The sequence below is a fragment of the Ranitomeya imitator genome, chromosome 7 (assembly GCF_032444005.1).
Source record: "Ranitomeya imitator isolate aRanImi1 chromosome 7, aRanImi1.pri, whole genome shotgun sequence".
NCBI lineage: Eukaryota > Metazoa > Chordata > Amphibia > Anura > Dendrobatidae > Ranitomeya > Ranitomeya imitator.
This window is the reverse complement of record NC_091288.1, coordinates 39,931,951-39,950,298: the sequence shown is the minus strand read 5'-3', so window position 1 is coordinate 39,950,298 and position 18,348 is coordinate 39,931,951. Positions and strand designations below refer to the sequence as shown.

The following is an 18,348-nucleotide window of genomic DNA, read 5'->3' as shown; positions in this document are numbered from 1 at the left end:
CCACCAACAACAGAGTGTGTAACATTGTGCCTGATTTTCGTTGTGGTCTCACTCACCTGTAAAGGGGTAGCTAAATCATACTGAAGTTATAGCTCACCGTGTAATTTGTGTGACAGCAACAAATACCGTTAGTTTGTTTACGTTTTTAAAACAATGAGGAAGTATGGTGGAAGAGGTCGTGGCCGGGGGCGTTCATTGTCAGCTGGTAATGAGGGTAGTGGTAGTGGTGGAGCATCAGCTGGTCGTGGGAAAAAAAATATTGCACCTAAGTCTGGAGCTGTGGAGCCAGGTTCGTCGTCTGGCTACACAAGGCCTCGAACGCTCCCTTTTCTGGGAGTAGGAAAACCGCTTTTAAAGCCGGAGCAGCAAGAGCAAGTTTTGGCTTATCTTGCTGACTCAGCCTCTAGCTCTTTTGCCTCCTCTCGTGAAACTGGTAAATGTCAAAGCAGCGCGTCGTTAGTGGATGTTCACGGTCAGGGACAAGTCGCTTCCTTGTCCTCTTCAGCAAAAACAACAACAGAGAAGAATGCAGCAGGCGACACAACGGGTTACTCCATGGAGCTCTTTACACATACCGTCCCTGGCTTAGAAAGTGAAGCAGTTAACAGTCCATGCCCATTACAAGTTGAATCTGACATGGAGTGCACTGATGCACAGCCACAGCCAGACTACTATGCTGGTCCTTTGACTCAGACCACAACATTGCCCTCGCAGGGTGCTGATCAAGAATCAGACCCTGATGAGACTATGTTGCCCCATCACGAACGCTATACCACCGACTGACACGGTGACACAGACGAAGTTGCACACGAGCTACAAGAAGAGGTAATAGATGACCCAGTTCTTGACCCCGATTGGCAGCCATTGGGGGAACAGGGTGCAGGCGGCAGCAGTTCTGAAGCGGAGGAGGAGGGGCCGCAGCAGGCATCAACATCGCAACAGGTTCCATCTGCCGGGCCCGTATCTTGCCCAAAACGCGTGGCAAAGCCAAAACCTGTTGGAGGACAGCGTGGCCATCCGGTTAAAGCTCAGTCTGCAATGCCTGAAAAGGTATCCGATGCTAGAAAGAGTGCAGTCTGGCATTTTTTTAAACAACATCCAATTGATCAGCGCAAAGTCATCTGTCAAAAATGTTCAACTACCTTAAGCAGAGGACAGAATCTGAAAAGTCTCAATACAAGTTGCATGCATAGACATTTAACCACCATGCATTTGCAAGCCTGGACTAACTACCAAACGTCCCTTAAGGTTGTAGCACCCTCGGCCAATGAAGCTAGTCAGCAACGCAACATCCCTTCCGGCAGTGTAGGGCCACCATTTTCCGCACCACCTGCAGTATCTGTGCAGGTTTCTTTGCCAGGCCAAAGCAGTCAGGGTCAGGGAATCACCAGTTTCGTAGTAGGAAACACTGCATCTAGGGCACCGGTGGCAACAATACCATCTCCCACCGTCTCTCAGTCTGCCATGTCCACCGGCACCCCCGCTAGTTCCACGATCTCCAGCTCTCCAGTCCAGCTCACCCTACATGAGACTATGGTTAGAAAAAGGAAGTACTTAGCCTCGCATCCGCGTACACAGGGTTTGAACGCACACATAGCTAGACTAATCTCGTTAGAGATGATGCCCTACCGGTTAGTTGAAAGCGAAGCTTTCAAAGCCCTGATGGACTACGCTGTACCACGCTACGAGCTACCCAGTCGACACTTTTTTCCAGAAAAGCCATCCCAGCCCTCCACCAGCATGTTAAAGAGCGCATCGTCCATGCACTCAGGCAATCTGTGAGCACAAAGGTGCACCTGACAACAGATGCATGGACCAGTAGGCATGGCCAGGGACGTTACGTGTCCATCACGGCACACTGGGTAAATGTGGTGGATGCAGGGTCCACAGGGGACAGCAAGTTTGGGACAGTTCTGCCTAGCCCACAGTCTAGGAAACAATTGGCTGTAGCCGTTCGCACCCCCTCCTCCTCCTCTTCGTCCTCCTGCAGAAGCGAGAGCTCGTCTACAGACCGCAGTCGCACAACCACTCCATCCGCAGCTGCCACTGTTGCACACCAGGTCTCCCATTATGGGGCAGCTACTGGCAAACGTCAGCAGGCTGTATTGGCTATGAAGTGTTTGGGCGACAACAGACACACCGCGGAAGTTCTGTCCGAGTTCTTGCAGAAAGAAACGCAGTCGTGGCTGGGCACTGTAGATCTTGAGGCAAGGTAGTGAGTGATAACGGAAGGAATTTCATGGCTGCCATCTCCCTTTCCCAACTGAAACACATTCCTTGCCTGGCTCACACCTTAAACCTGGTGGTGCAGTGCTTCCTGAAAAGTTATCCGGGGTTATCCGACCTGCTCCTCAAAGTGCGTGGACTTTGCTCACATATCCGCCGTTTGCCCGTACACTCCAGCCGTATGCAGACCTATCAGCGTTCTTTGAACCTTCCCCAGCATCGCCTAATCATAGACGTTGCAACAAGGTGGAACTCAACACTGCACATGCTTCAGAGATTGTGTGAACAGAGGCGGGCTGTTATGTTTTTGTGGGAGGATACACATACACGGGCAGGCAGTAGGATGGCAGACATGGAGTTGTCAGGTGTGCAGTGGTCGAAGATTCAAGACATGTGTCAAGTCCTTCAGTGTTTTGAGGAATGCACACGGCTGGTTAGTGCAGACAACGCCATAATAAGCATGAGCATCCCCCTAATGCGTCTGCTGATGCAAAGTTTGACGCACATAAAGGATCAGGCGTCTGCAGCTGAGGAAGAGGAAAGCCTTGATGACAGTCAGCCATTGTCTGGCCAGGGCAGTGTACAGGACGAGGTAGTGGGCCAAGAGGAGGAGGAGGACGAGGAGGATGATGGGGATGATTATATTTTTAATGAGGAAGCTTTTCCGGGGCCACTGGAAATTGGTGGCGCGGCAAGGCCGGGTTCTGGTTTTTTGAGGGACACAAGTGACGTGGATTTGCCTGAAACTGCCCCTCAACCAAGCACAACCGCAGATTTGAGAACTGGAACTTTGGCCCACATGGCGGATTATGCCTTACGTATCCTCAAAAGGGACACACGCATAACTAAAATGATGAATGATGACGATTACTGGTTGGCCTGCCTCCTTGATCCTCGCTATAAAGGCAAATTGCAAAATATAATGCCACATGAGAACTTGGAACTAATATTAGCAACCAAACAATCAACTCTTGTTGACCGTTTGCTTCTGGCATTCCCTGCACACAGCGCCCGTGATCGTTCTCACACGAGCTGCAGGGGCCAGCAGACCAGAGGAGTTAGAGGGGCAGAAATCAGAAGTGGCGTTGGCCAGAGGGGTTTTCTGACCAGGTTGTGGAGTGATTTTGCTATGTCCGCAGACAGGACAGGTACTGCAGCATCAATTCAAAGTGACAGGAGACAACATTTGTCCAGTATGGTTACAAACTATTTTTCATCCCTTATCGATGTTCTCCCTCAACCGTCATTCCCATTTGATTACTGGGCATCAAAATTAGACACCTGGCCAGAATTGGCAGAATATGCATTGCAGGAGCTTGCTTGCCCGGCAGCTAGTGTCCTATCAGAAAGAGTATTCAGTGCTGCAGGTTCAATACTAACAGAAAAAAGGACTCGTCTGGCTACCCAAAATGTAGATGATTTAACCTTCATTAAAATGAACCACAACTGGATTTCGAAATCTTTTGCCCCACCTTGCCCGGCTGACACCTAGCTTTCCTATGAAAAGGTCTTGCCTGTGGACTATTCTGAATGCCTTTTCCAATCTCGTAATTTTCTGCACCTGATTGTCCAGCATACGACATGTTTACACCTCACTAAATGGCCAAACTCCCCACACGGGGCCGTGGTATCGACACTTGGCGACAGCACCCGTGAGAGTGCAGTTTGTCTGAAGAGGTGGGTGAGCCCGCTTTTGGTCGACGGCACTGCCACTGGGTCCCTCCTAGTACAATAAAGTGTCTCTGGCGGTGGTGGTGCGCACCCAACGTCAGACACACCGTTGTAATATGAGGGGCCCTGGGCCTGTACCGCCGGCCACAAGACAGTTTCCCCCCACCCCAGCTCAAACAGTGCTCTACCACTTGCAAAATTATCTCACAGCTCCACCAATGTTTAGTCTATGCGCTGACATCCTTCAATGCCTGCCACTGACAATACCATTGTATTGACATTTTTGTTATGTTAGGCCTTCGATGCCTGTCTGTGGTCACTCCTTCCACTAGGCCTCCACTGACCACACCACTGCTGCCCGTGTACCCCTGTAACCAATTTAAAATTGCCTACAGCCATGTGTTATTATTTTAGGCCTTCGATGCCTGTCTGCGGTGACTCCTTCCACTAGGCCTCCACTGACCACACCACTGCTGCCCGTGTACCCCTGTAACCAATTTAAAATTGCCTACAGCCATGTGTTATTATTTTAGGCCTTCGATGCCTGTCTGCGGTGACTCCTTCCACTAGGCCTCCACTGACCACACCACTGCTGCCCGTGTACCCCTGTAACCAATTTAAAATTGCCTACAGCCATGTGTTATTATTTTAGGCCTTCGATGCCTGTCTGCGGTCACTCCTTCCACTAGGCCTCCACTGACCACACCACTGCTGCCCGTGTACCCCTGGAACCAATTTAAAATTGCCTACAGCCATGTCTTATTATTTTAGGCCTTCGATGCCTGTCTGCGGTCACTCCTTCCACTAGGCCTCCACTGACCACACCACTGCTGCCCGTGTACCCCTGGAACCAATTTAAAATTGCCTACAGCCATGTGTTATTATTTTAGGCCTTCGATGCCTGTCTGCGGTGACTCCTTCCAGTAGGCCTCCACTGACCACACCACTGCTGCCCGTGTACCCCTGGAACCAATTTAAAATTGCCTACAGCCATGTGTTATTATTTTAGGCCTTCGATGCCTGTCTGCGGTCACTCCTTCCACTAGGCCTCCACTGACCACACCACTGCTGCCCGTGTACCCCTGGAACCAATTTAAAATTGCCTACAGCCATGTGTTATTATTTTAGGCCTTCGATGCCTGTCTGCGGTCACTCCTTCCACTAGGCCTCCACTGACTACACCACTGCTGCCCGTGTACCCCTGTAACCAATTTAAAATTGCCTACAGCCATGTGTTATTATTTTAGGCCTTCGATGCCTGTCTGCGGTGACTCCTTCCACTAGGCCTCCACTGACCACACCACTGCTGCCCGTGTACCCCTGGAACCAATTTAAAATTGCCTACAGCCATGTGTTATTATTTTAGGCCTTCGATGCCTGTCTGCGGTCACTCCTTCCACTAGGCCTCCACTGACCACACCACTGCTGCCCGTGTACCCCTGGAACCAATTTAAAATTGCCTACAGCCATGTGTTATTATTTTAGGCCTTCGATGCCTGTCTGCGGTCACTCCTTCCACTAGGCCTCCACTGACCACACCACTGCTGCCCGTGTACCCCTGTAACCAATTTAAAATTGCCTACAGCCATGTGTTATTATTTTAGGCCTTCGATGCCTGTCTGCGGTGACTCCTTCCACTAGGCCTCCACTGACCACACCACTGCTGCCCGTGTACCCCTGGAACCAATTTAAAATTGCCTACAGCCATGTGTTATTATTTTAGGCCTTCGATGCCTGTCTGCGGTCACTCCTTCCACTAGGCCTTCACTGACCACACCACTGCTGCCCGTGTACCCCTGGAACCAATTTAAAATTGCCTACAGCCATGTGTTATTATTTTAGGCCTTCGATGCCTGTCTGCGGTCACTCCTTCCACTAGGCCTCCACTGACCACACCACTGCTGCCCGTGTACCCCTGTAACCAATTTAAAATTGCCTACAGCCATGTGTTATTATTTTAGGCCTTTGATGCCTGTCTGCGGTGACTCCTTCCACTAGGCCTCCACTGACCACACCACTGCTGCCCTGTACCCCTGGAACCAATTTAAAATTGCCTACAGCCATGTGTTATTATTTTAGGCCTTCGATGCCTGTCTGCGGTCACTCCTTCCACTAGGCCTCCACTGACCACACCACTGCTGCCCGTGTACCCCTGTAACCAATTTAAAATTGCCTACAGCCATGTGTTATTATTTTAGGCCTTCGATGCCTGTCTGCGGTGACTCCTTCCACTAGGCCTCCACTGACCACACCACTGCTGCCCGTGTACCCCTGGAACCAATTTAAAATTGCCTACAGCCATGTGTTATTATTTTAGGCCTTCGATGCCTGTCTGCGGTCACTCCTTCCACTAGGCCTCCACTGACCACACCACTGCTGCCCGTGTACCCCTGGAACCAATTTAAAATTGCCTACAGCCATGTGTTATTATTTTAGGCCTTCGATGCCTGTCTGCGGTCACTCCTTCCACTAGGCCTCCACTGACCACACCACTGCTGCCCGTGTACCCCTGTAACCAATTTAAAATTGCCTACAGCCATGTGTTATTATTTTAGGCCTTCGATGCCTGTCTGCGGTGACTCCTTCCACTAGGCCTCCACTGACCACACCACTGCTGCCCGTGTACCCCTGGAACCAATTTAAAATTGCCTACAGCCATGTGTTATTATTTTAGGCCTTCGATGCCTGTCTGCGGTCACTCCTTCCACTAGGCCTCCACTGACCACACCACTGCTGCCCGTGTACCCCTGGAACCAATTTAAAATTGCCTACAGCCATGTGTTATTATTTTAGGCCTTCGATGCCTGTCTGCGGTCACTCCTTCCACTAGGCCTCCACTGACCACACCACTGCTGCCCGTGTACCCCTGGAACCAATTTAAAATTGCCTACAGCCATGTGTTATTATTTTAGGCCTTCGATGCCTGTCTGCGGTCACTCCTTCCACTAGGCCTCCACTGACCACACCACTGCTGCCCGTGTACCCCTGGAACCAACATCAGAAAATATAAAAATAAGTATTTTGCTTATAAAAAAGAAAATACTGGAGAGATATCAAATGCAGACATTTTAACATTAAAAACAAACACATACAACAAAAATCTGGTACAGTACTAAAAATGGCCACCAGCTACAATAACTTTCTCCTGCAAGTAGTTAACTGAAAGGTTTTTTCAATTTTAAACACAGATATGGCATCCACCGAGTGTTGTCCTGTCGCGTCTTCTTTATATTATTGCCAAGAAGATGCAAAACAATGAAAATAATAAAATCATTATTTACCAAAAAAATAGAGTAAGTCAAAACCACATTGCAAATAAACATTCATTACAAATAAAGAAGCAGGGCGCGTCCGAGGGTGAGTATATACCTAATAAGAATATAATCACCCTCGGACGCGCCCTGCTTCTTTCCGACAGCCTTCCTTCCTAAGAATCAGCCCTTCCGTGGTGTAGAGAGAGGGTTTGTTACACTCCAAGGTGTTCCCCAGGTTGCCTTTCCTGAGCTTCGATCTTCTGGCTCTCGTTTAGTAGTTGTTGGAAACTACGCTGCATTGGGCCTACAAATTGGGTATGGGGTGTAGAGAGATGGTGTGTTCCACTCCAAGGTGTTCCCCAGGTTGCCTTTCCTGAGCTTCGATCTTCCGGCTCTCGTTTAGTAGTTGTTGGAAACTACGCTGCATTAGGCCTACAAATTGGGTATGGGGTGTAGAGAGATGGTGTGTTCCACTGTAGAGAGATGGTGTGTTCCACTCCAAGGTGTTCCCCAGGTTTCCTCGCCAATGCTTCGATCATCATGCTCTCGTTTAGTAGTTGTTGGAAACTACGCTGCATTAGGCCTACAAATTGGGTATGGGGTGTAGAGAGATGGTGTGTTACACTCCAAGGTGTTCCCCAGGTTTCCTCTCCATTGCTTCGATCTTCCGGCTCTCGTTTAGTAGTTGTTGGAAACTACGCTGCATTAGGCCTACAAATTGGGTATGGGGTGTAGAGAGATGGTGTGTTACACTCCAAGGTGTTCCCCAGGTTTCCTCTCCATTGCTTCGATCTTCCGGCTCTCGTTTAGTAGTTGTTGGAAACTACGCTGCATTAGGCCTACAAATTGGGTATGGGGTGTAGAGAGATGGTGTGTTACACTCCAAGGTGTTCCCCAGGTTTCCTCTCCATTGCTTCGATCTTCCGGCTCTCGTTTAGTAGTTGTTGGAAGCTACGCTGCATTAGGCCTACAAATTGGGTATGGGGTGTAGAGAGATGGTGTGTTACACTCCAAGGTGTTCCCCAGGTTTCCTCTCCATTGCTTCGATCTTCCGGCTCTCGTTTAGTAGTTGTTGGAAACTACGCTGCATTAGGCCTACAAATTGGGTATGGGGTGTAGAGAGATGGTGTGTTACACTCCAAGGTGTTCCCCAGGTTTCCTCTCCATTGCTTCGATCTTCCGGCTCTCGTTTAGTAGTTGTTGGAAACTACGCTGCATTGGGCCTACAAATTGGGTATGGGGTGTAGAGAGATGGTGTGTTCCACTGTAGAGAGATGGTGTGTTCCACTCCAAGGTGTTCTCCAGGTTGCCTTTCCTGAGCTTCGATCTTCCGGCTCTCGTTTAGTAGTTGTTGGAAACTACGCTGCATTAGGCCTACAAATTGGGTATGGGGTGTAGAGAGATGGTGTGTTCCACTGTAGAGAGATGGTGTGTTCCACTCCAAGGTGTTCCCCAGGTTTCCTCGCCAATGCTTCGATCATCATGCTCTCGTTTAGTAGTTGTTGGAAACTACGCTGCATTAGGCCTACAAATTGGGTATGGGGTGTAGAGAGATGGTGTGTTCCACTCCAAGGTGTTCCCCAGGTTTCCTCGCCAATGCTTCGATCATCATGCTCTCGTTTAGTAGTTGTTGGAAACTACGCTGCATTAGACCTACAAATTGGGTATGGGGTGTAGAGAGATGGTGTGTTCCACTCCAAGGTGTTCTCCAGGTTACCTTTCCTGAACTTCTATCTTCAGGCTCTCATTAAATTGTGGTTAAACGGAACAACTGCATTTGGCGTACTAGTTGGTTTGGGGCCTACTATCAGTGTCTGCCGCTCCTTGCTGTTCTCCTGGTTTCCTGTCCTGAAATTCCGTTTTAAGGCGCTCGTTAAGTAGTTGTTAATGTTAGACTGCATTTGGCTTACTAGTTGGGTTGGGGCCTACTATCGGTGTCTGCCACTCCTTGCTGTTCTCCTCCACTGAACAAAGCTGTGCCGCCTGTTTACTACTGTTGCCAATTTTGAACTGCATTTCGACTACTTACTGATTTGGGCCTACTCTCTGTGTCAGCCTCTCATTCCAGTTGTCCTCCACTGCAATGCCCCCTGATTAGTCCTGTGTTACCAATTTTGAACTGCATTTAGCCCACTTTATTCTTTGGGCCTATATCTGTGTTTCCGCCTCATCCTGCCCATTGCCCAGCCAGTGATAGATGAGTCTGCTGGTACATTGACCCATAACGCAACATTTCCCGTGCACGCTACACTGCAAGATTGTGACCCTGCTGAAAGTCAGGTCCCCCTTCCCGCATACCATACCACCTTACACGGGGACAAACAGGAAGGTGCAGATGAAAGTGCAGGTTCCTTCATCAGGTGGGGGGAGGAATACTAGTTGGCGACGTCACTGGCACAGGGCCTCTCATGGTACGCAAAAGTGTTGCTGCCGGTGGGAGGCGCCCCCGCCGTGCAAACACACCGCTGTACTTTGAGGGGCCCTGTGCCAGTGCCAATGCCAACGAGTGGGCCCCCCCTGCTTGCTCAGGTTCACAGCACTTGCAAAGTTGAAATACTTACCTCTCCCTGCTCCACTGCCGTGACGTGGTCCAGATTTCCTGGGCCCACTAATTACTTGAACCAGCCCTACCCACCACAACTTTAGCCAAATGACCCCCAATTTCAAATGCCTTCCAATTATTATAAGGTAAATTACGCTTGACAAGCTTCATTAAGAAGAATGGATGGTTTTGACATTAAAATGGGCACTCTAGGTGTTTTCCTGGCCCCCACTCACTGCCGACTATGCTGCCCCATTGACTTGAAATGGGGTTTCGTGTTTCAGTCGATCCCGACTTTACGTCATAATCGGCCGATTTCACTCGACCCGACTTTTGAGATAGTCGGGTTTCGCGAAACCCGGCTCGACTCTAAAAAGGTCAAGGTTGCTCAACTCTACTGGCCAACTATACTCAAATGGCTCCAGGATGATTTCAGATACTCTCTGCATCCAGGTCAACTACACAGGTGCGCTCCACGCTACACAGAAAGGACAAAACACAGCTTTTTTAAACTCTATTTTATATTTGTTCTCCTCTTTGTTTTTTATTGTTATATTTGTGATTGTATGCTGAGTTTAAGCTTTCCAAATGTTTTCTCCTAATTCACCATTTGCGCTTTTTCAAAAAGTTAAAATATTGCTGCAAATATCCTCCAGTCCGCTATGCCTGTAGTGATTTTTTTTTTATACACTGGGAATTTTTTTTTGCAATATTAGGCTGGGTTCACACTGCGCTAGTGTGACCCGTTTAACGGACTACGTTACACCGCGGCTTAACACGATGTAACGTAGTCCGTTAACGCCGCCATTACTTTCAATGGTGGATGCATCGCTAGCGCACGCCCATAATGGGCGTGCGCTAGCGTAGTGCCGTCATTGAGTGACGGACCCGAGATGCGGGCTGCAGTGTTTCCGGGTCCGTCACTGCTAGCGCAGATGGAGCTAGCAGATGCTCCATCTGCGCTAGTGCTGTGCAAGCGCCGGCGCTAGTGCTGTGCATGCGCCGGCACTTGCGTTAGTGCAGTCCGTTTAACGGATGTGTTGAACGGACTGTACTAACACAATGTGAACTTAGCCTTAGCAACATTTCGCAAAACATGTGATTTTTTAGTGCAGAGAGTCGCAAATAAACTCAAGGACTAAAAAAAAAGATGATTTTAAGTTGTGGAAAAATTCATAAATTGTGTGTACAATTTTGAAGAATTTGGTGCGAAACAAACCCCCACAATGAACATCACAAGTTAAAAAAGAAAAGTGACTTAAAAAAAAGACCCTGCAAATGATGAATCGGGGCCCATGTGTTTAAAAATTACAGCATGATTCATTGGATGCCATAGAAAAACTTTATTCACACAGTTTTATTGTTTGTAGGAGGGAAAATGGCGCATGATTTGGCAGAAAATGTTCAATATGGCTTCATAAGTCAGATTTTATTGCGCCTGGTAATGCACACAGGGTGTTCAGCCCTAATAATACTAATGTAATGGACAGATATCACCCAGACGCAATATATTTAATAAGCAGAATTGGTGACACTTACCTATGGACTTCAGCTTTGGCTTTCATTTCTTCAGAAGCACAAGCCCAGGCAGTATTAATGCAACTGGATATACAAAGAAAACATCACATAGATTATAAAAAAAATCATATATGGACTATGGAATAAGATTAAATCTACATTCTGTAATAACGATACCATATTATTTTCCAGATGCGTAACTACTATGCCTGTAAGAGGGGTGAAACTGGGTTCGGCATCCTCTTACGTCAACCCCCATTTATACCTGTTGAACTGCCCAGGACGGTGCTGATGCCGTGGTTATATCTCCATTTATGCTGCGGCACTTGTGCAACCGATCCAGTGAAGTGCCGCGTGTGGGATCTAAGGGATTGGTGACGTGAAACAATACATTTTGTATTAAATATGACCTAGGAATAACATGCCCAGACACAGGGCAAATCAGGAGCAGGAGGGAGGTCTGAAGTGATGAATGCAGAATACAAGGAGTTAACGCATAAAGTACACTGTCCGGCCACAGCAATGGCTGGTAGCAGATGATCAGTGTCAGACACCCAATAATCTGATATTAATGGCCTCTCCTAAAGGTAGGTCCTCAATATCATTGTAGTGGAAAATCCGATTTATAATTTATATTTTATATATTGAGCATCAACGTCTTCTACAGCTCAATGTACAAAATGTGATCAATCCCATCCGTCTCTGTGCTCAACGAGGCTTACAGCATAATTTCCCTGTCAGGTATGCAATTGTGATAGGCAAATTTAATAAAAACCTGGGAATGTATGAATGCCTACTGCATAGGCCAGTAAAGTAGCAGGGAATATATCTGAAATATTGGAAGCAGCAGAACGTTGTCCTCTTCCGTAGCATAGTCTGCTGTTCCACTGTAGCCCTGCCTGCCAATGGTACTGACGTCTTAATAATATGGACGGTGCAGCTGTTTCAGTCTCATTAAAATAGAAAGCTGATTAATCATGTTATTATTAAAAGCAATTTCTAGGCTTGCAAGTTGGCAGTGCAGAAAACCATTTCACTGAACAACAGTTAACAATGCATTTATCAAGCCCAAAACTGAGACGAAAGTGAATGCTAATGACAAAAAATAAGTAAAAGTTTGAAATTCAAAAGTAGAATTCTAGTGGGTTGTGAGGGGCTAGAAGAAAGGGTCTGCTTTCTCTTCTAGAATTAGCTCCTTCTTAATCATGGGTTATGTCTGGCATTGTAACTGTCATGAATATGAGAGGATGAAGAATTAGTGGAGTTATTTTACATTGCTGAGGATTGAAGCCATCAAATGTCAAGAAATATTAATATGCGGTTTCATTCGACGCATTTCACAGTATAACACGCTTCTTCAGGATATAACCACAAATAACCATCGTCTCATTTCAATCGGTCTGACGACGGGCGGAGTCGCAGCAGCTGAAAAGCATTTTAAAAACTCATAAATTCAATGGATCAGGTTAGCATGATCTGTTATTCATCGTAAAATGTTTTTGGGATAAGACCCTATTTGCGTTACTTTCTCTCCAGCCTGAACTGCCGTGAATATGACTGAGCTGCAATGCCAGACGCAGCCCATAAACAAGAGTCGCACTATTTCATAAAAAGGCCTTTTCTTCTAATGACTTAGTGAGTACCACTGGGCCAAATAAAGGAAACCAGTTACTAATTACTCATAAATAGAAAATATGAGAAACTCTTCTGTTGCCCTGACCCCTTAAAACAGATTTCGCAGTGGACAGGATTACCACTTCCCACTTGCATTCCATCATGGGAATGCCAACAATTAGGCCAGACTTGGAGAAGACCATACATGCCCCAATTCTTAATTTTTTGTTACGTTGTTTGGTATTTTTGACAGAAAAGACTCATTCAGACATCCATGCAAATCAGTGCAAGACCGAATGGCAAAGCATGGATTGGCAATGTCTCCCCGAACCTGACCAGCAGAGCTTCCAAGAAATTCATTGAAGCTGTCTCACAAGGGTTGGGAGACCCATGGCGAGTCCATGAATTAGCGGTCGAATGGGCCATAATAGTGTATGTTTTAATGCATGATGCACCTCAACTGAACCATTGACCTTCCCCATTATTTGATGCCTGTAATTGCCACACTACTGTACATTCAAAACCAGAACCAGTAGACCAGTCACAGCTGTCGCAACCTACATGGTTCTCTTTATATCCAAAATTGCTAAGTCTCCTGCAGTTAATAGTTGCTTTTATTCACCAAACATCATTTCAACATTGAGAATATTTATTTGTATTATTTCACACTTGAATGTTACAGAACAGATTATGTGATCTCTAAACTCCAGAGTTAATAATCTTATCTGAAATCTAATCTGTAACTAGGGAATGAAAATGTCGCCTTTCTGACCTGAGAAAGGTGTGATGATAATCATACAGTAAAGGTTCATGTTCATCCCACTGCACAGGGATGAATGCTCATGTAGATAAGGTCACTTAGGATCTATTATTCTTTGTCACTAGGATTCCTCAAGGTGCACAGCTCATATGATTGTCCCTCCTGATGGTCTAGGCAGAAGATGGTCATTAGATTATGCATTTTCTGCAATTGTTTATGCCAGGACACAGATAGCAGGGGCATAAAGGCGTCCATATACATTAGACCAGGGATGGGCCTCCAACCCATGGCATATGCAAATAAAGATTACGTCCTGAGTTCTTTGTGAGTGGCGTTAACTTGCTCCGATCTCCCGACCCACTAATGATGAAGAAAGCAGTTGCAGTGTCTCCTTTGTGATGTATGCAGCAGTGTCACTATCTCCTATGTAATGTACTCACCAGCCACACTGTCTCCAATATAAATGTTGTGTGCACCAGCCTCACTGTCTTTTATGTGATGTATTCAACAACCTCACCATCTTCTGTGTTGTGTGTATATATAGCAGTTTCGGTGTCATCTATGTGATATACTGTATATACAGCAGTTTCACTGCCTCCTATGTGATGTATGCAGCAGTCTCACTGTTACCTATGTCATGAATACAGCAGTCTCACTGTATCCTATGTTATGTATACAGCAGTCTTAGCATCTCCTATGTAATGTATACTGTGGTCTCACTGTCTCCTATGTGATGTATATAAATCAGTCTTGGTGTCACCCAAGTGATATACTGAATATACAGCAGTCTCAGTGCCTTGAATGTGATGTATACAGCAGTCTCAGTGTCTGCTATGTAATATATTCATCAGACCCACTGTCTCCTATGTAATGAATGCACTGTTTCCCATTTAATTTATGCACCAGATCCACTGTCTCCTATGTGATGTATACATAACAGTCTCAGTGTCTCGGCTGTGACATATATACTGCAGACCTCCCACTGCTTTAGTTCTATAAATGTAACATGAGTAGTGATAAATTTCCCACTGTGAAAACACATAGAGTGTAATAGACATCAGTGTTCACAAAACTTATAGCTGCAATCAATTAATTAAAAAACATATCGCAAAAAGTCGATTGCGTTACAGACCGACGCAAACCTGGAAAAGCAGTTGCGCTTGGCAGCATCATTAATACACCCTAATATCACAGTGTCACCAAAAGAGGAGCAGTTCCAGCTATCGCTTTAGGGGTGAGTTAATTTATTTTTTGACCACATATAGCAGGGTAAATTTCAAGTTGATCATTTTGTGCGGCCCTCAAAAGATGGTATAAATATCCAAATGGCCCCTGGAAGAAGAAAGATTCCCCACATCTGCATTAGGCTAACGTTGACCCAATCTGCTGATGTAGGATGGGCTGAAAGTCTAATGTGTATGGGGTCCTCCCGACTTTCTCCCGACAGTCGAGGAAAAGAAGGATTTGACAAGTGTAATTTCAGACTGATGATCCTTTTTTACTCCCTGAGTAGAATGGCAGCAGTTCTCTCATAGAGAACACAGAAGCGCTGACATTCCCATGTGTAGGGGAGTCATGAAAGATAGTTGTCAGCCAAACTATTGAGAAGAACCAGTATTTAGCTGACAGTTATCTATTGTTGGCTTGACTATAGTGGGTTCAGGGGTTGCAGCCACATCCAATCCCTGGAGCCTAAAATTTCATTTTGATCCAAATGAGAAGACCAATTTTATTAAAAAACGTGTAATAGTTTGGGAACCTGCTCGAGCTTTTGCATTGCAGACCACAAACTTCAAGTTACGCAATGACAGCCAGCCGCCTTAAGCTCTGGCAAGAGGAGACAGTTGACCTCTAAACATTGCAGTGTGTTTTGGCTTGGAAAATTAGTGATTGTGCTGACTGATCATTTGCTTGTTCAGCAGCTCCTTGAGCAAAACTCAGAGAATGTAGGAAATTTATTGTTGCCCTAACGCTGAATCACTATGGGTGTGACTGGATATTAATGTTCTACTCGAATTATCTTCATTGACTTTATTACGTCACGCTGCATTTCCCGTAAATGTGGCCAAAGCGATTTGTGATTTAGCAAACAGTTGAGTATCATTAGGAAAAGCTTGGAAGCTATACAATTAACACGAGCTTCTTTAGGAACCTAGCGCATGGCCATGGTTCTCACCTCATAGGCAACAACATTTCCAAAGTCTGCGACTCTACAGGGTGAATGTTTTAGAAGATTTTAAGCTATAGACAAATTGATGGCTACCGACTGTATAAATATGATTAGCATTTAATTTGAACAGACAACTTGGTCCACAATCATCAAGGAATCTGGAAATACAATTGCTCTGCAGGCCCACCCCAAGGAAAAAATGGAGCATCACATAATTCCCATGAAACGCAACGGGTTGTCCATGCAATTCATGAAGGTGCCAGAACTTTCTAAGTACATGCTATCTGCTCGAGCTGACAGATGAAGGGGTTTTACAAAACCCTGAGTCACAATACCCTACTAGATCCCCTATTAAGCCAGAAGACCCCAATGTTTGGATCAAATATCAGCTCGCACAGGAAAACACCCGTTCCTCTGCAGAACCCTAATATGCAAAATTAAGAACTTGCTACAATTCAGAAGTTGAGTCGTTTAGTGTTAAAGGGAATCTGCCAGTAGGAACAACCCTCCTGAGCTGTTTATATGGGCATGTACATAGGTCATAGGAAGCTGAATAACATGACACCTTGATATCTGCGATACGATGAATTATAAATCTGGCACAGATCATTTGCATGTAAGAAAAACCATTCATCAGATCTCAGATATCAAGGCATTATTTGATTCATCCTCCTATGACCTGCAGGCCGATATGGACGGCCCAATAGAGTGCCATAGATTGAGCCACACTTAATAGCTGTGCAATCCTTCACATAACATTTTTTTTGTACAATTATTTCCTAAATGGAAAGTTAAAACAAACCTGTCATCAGATTTATGCTGCCCAAACGATTATTGCAGCAAGGTATGTTTTTGGGAACATTCAGATGTCAGTTTCACATACAAATTCTATTTGTGTTTTTCACAGATAAAACTTGTAACTGTTTATTATCTATAGTCACATATCCTTGTATTTTCGCGGACAGCACAAAATCATATAGACATGTCTTGGATCAAATTCACCAATGCAAGTCTATGGGTCCGTGAAAAAAACTGGACGGCGCTGGGATACCATCCCTGTGTTGTCTGTTTTTCATGGACTGTTTGGTACGAGAAGCTCCATCAGTTTATTTTTCATCTGAAAAAAGGTTGATGAAATTCTGACCAAACTCTGATGGTAAAAATTGACACAGTGATAAACGCTGTTGAAACTCTGATATGTAGCATTGATGAAGCTCTGACCATTGTCTGTGTATGAGAAGACTCACTGACCTGTGAATGAGCTCTTACTAGAATCATAGAATCATAGAATGTTAAAGATGGAAGGACCTCTGGGGTCATCGTGTCCAACCCCCTGCTGAATGCAGGATTCACTAAACCATCGCAGACAGATGTCTGTCCAGCCTCTGTTTGAAGACTTCCATTGAAGGAGAACTCACCACTAGAGATGAGCGAATATACTCGTTACTCGAGATTTCTCGAGCATGCTTAGGGGTCCTCCGAGTATCTTTTAGTGCTCGGAGATTTAGTTTTCATCGCCGCAGCTGAATGATTTACATCTGTTAGCCAGCATAAGTACATGTGGGGGTTGCCTGGTTGCTAGGGAATCCCCACATGTACTTATGCTGGCTAACAGATGTAAATCATTCAGCTTCGGCAAGAAAAACTAAAACTCTGAGCACTAAAAAATACTCGGAGGACCCCCGAGCATGCTCGAGAAATCTCAAATAACGAGTATATTCGCTCATCACTACTCAATACCTCTCGTGGCAGCCAGTTCCACCCATTGATCACCTTGACTGTCAAAAAGTTTTCTAATATCTAATCTGTATCTTCTCCCTTTCAGTTTTACTCCATTACTCTTAAAAACTGAAGCGTATTAGAAAAAACATACTTTGAAAAGCGGTCCGGGGCAGGTGGCGGCTTCTCCCCACCCCTCTCCAGTTGACTGATAGGTCTCTCCTACATGTTCTATGGCTGTTAAATAAATCATGGTGGGTAGAAGCTGCTGGGAATCTGCCCTGGACTAGTCTCCAGAGTCACATCGTCCCCATCTGTCTTCGTGAACTAAGTTTTCTTTGAAACGCTGCGGCATTTCTCTGTAAAATATATCTCACTGCAATCACACAGCCTTTGCCTGATTTATGCTTCTCGTAGTTCGGTCATCATGAATCTGATGGCAGTTTTACTTGAGGCAACTTTCCATATAGTCTTCATTAAAGGTTTTATACCATTTGATGCTACAGAGTGTCCATAAGTCCTTTATCTAGTTAAGCGCTTTGAAAAATGTTTACAAATCATAAAGAACTACTTCTCCATCTCCTTAAAAGGAATCTGTTACCAGTTTTTTCTACCTCATCTGAGAGCACCATAGCGTAGGAAAAGAGACACCGATTCCAGCGATGTGTGACTCATTTTGCTGGGTGCAGCAGTTGTGGTACAATCAGAGCTCTGAAAACTGCCTCCCGCTAACATCACGGCTTTCTATGTACATTGTATGTTGACAGTGAGCTGCTAATCAGTTGGGGAGGCGTGGCCGGACCAAGAGGCATGAGACATCCAGTCCTGTAGTGATAATCTACTGCTGATAAAACACTCATTGTAAAAAGAAACA

At 45.7% G+C, this 18,348-nt stretch overlaps 1 protein-coding gene across 1 annotated transcript in view; it reads right to left on the bottom strand.

Moving 5' to 3' along the window:
* NOSTRIN (nitric oxide synthase trafficking) overlaps positions 1-18,348 on the bottom strand; it is a 68,206-nt gene that overhangs the window by 27,638 nt on the left and 22,220 nt on the right. The window contains exon 4 of the mRNA XM_069733081.1: positions 11,233-11,295. Within this exon, the coding sequence (XP_069589182.1) occupies positions 11,233-11,295 (63 nt within the window). The remainder of the gene's footprint in view (positions 1-11,232; positions 11,296-18,348) is intronic.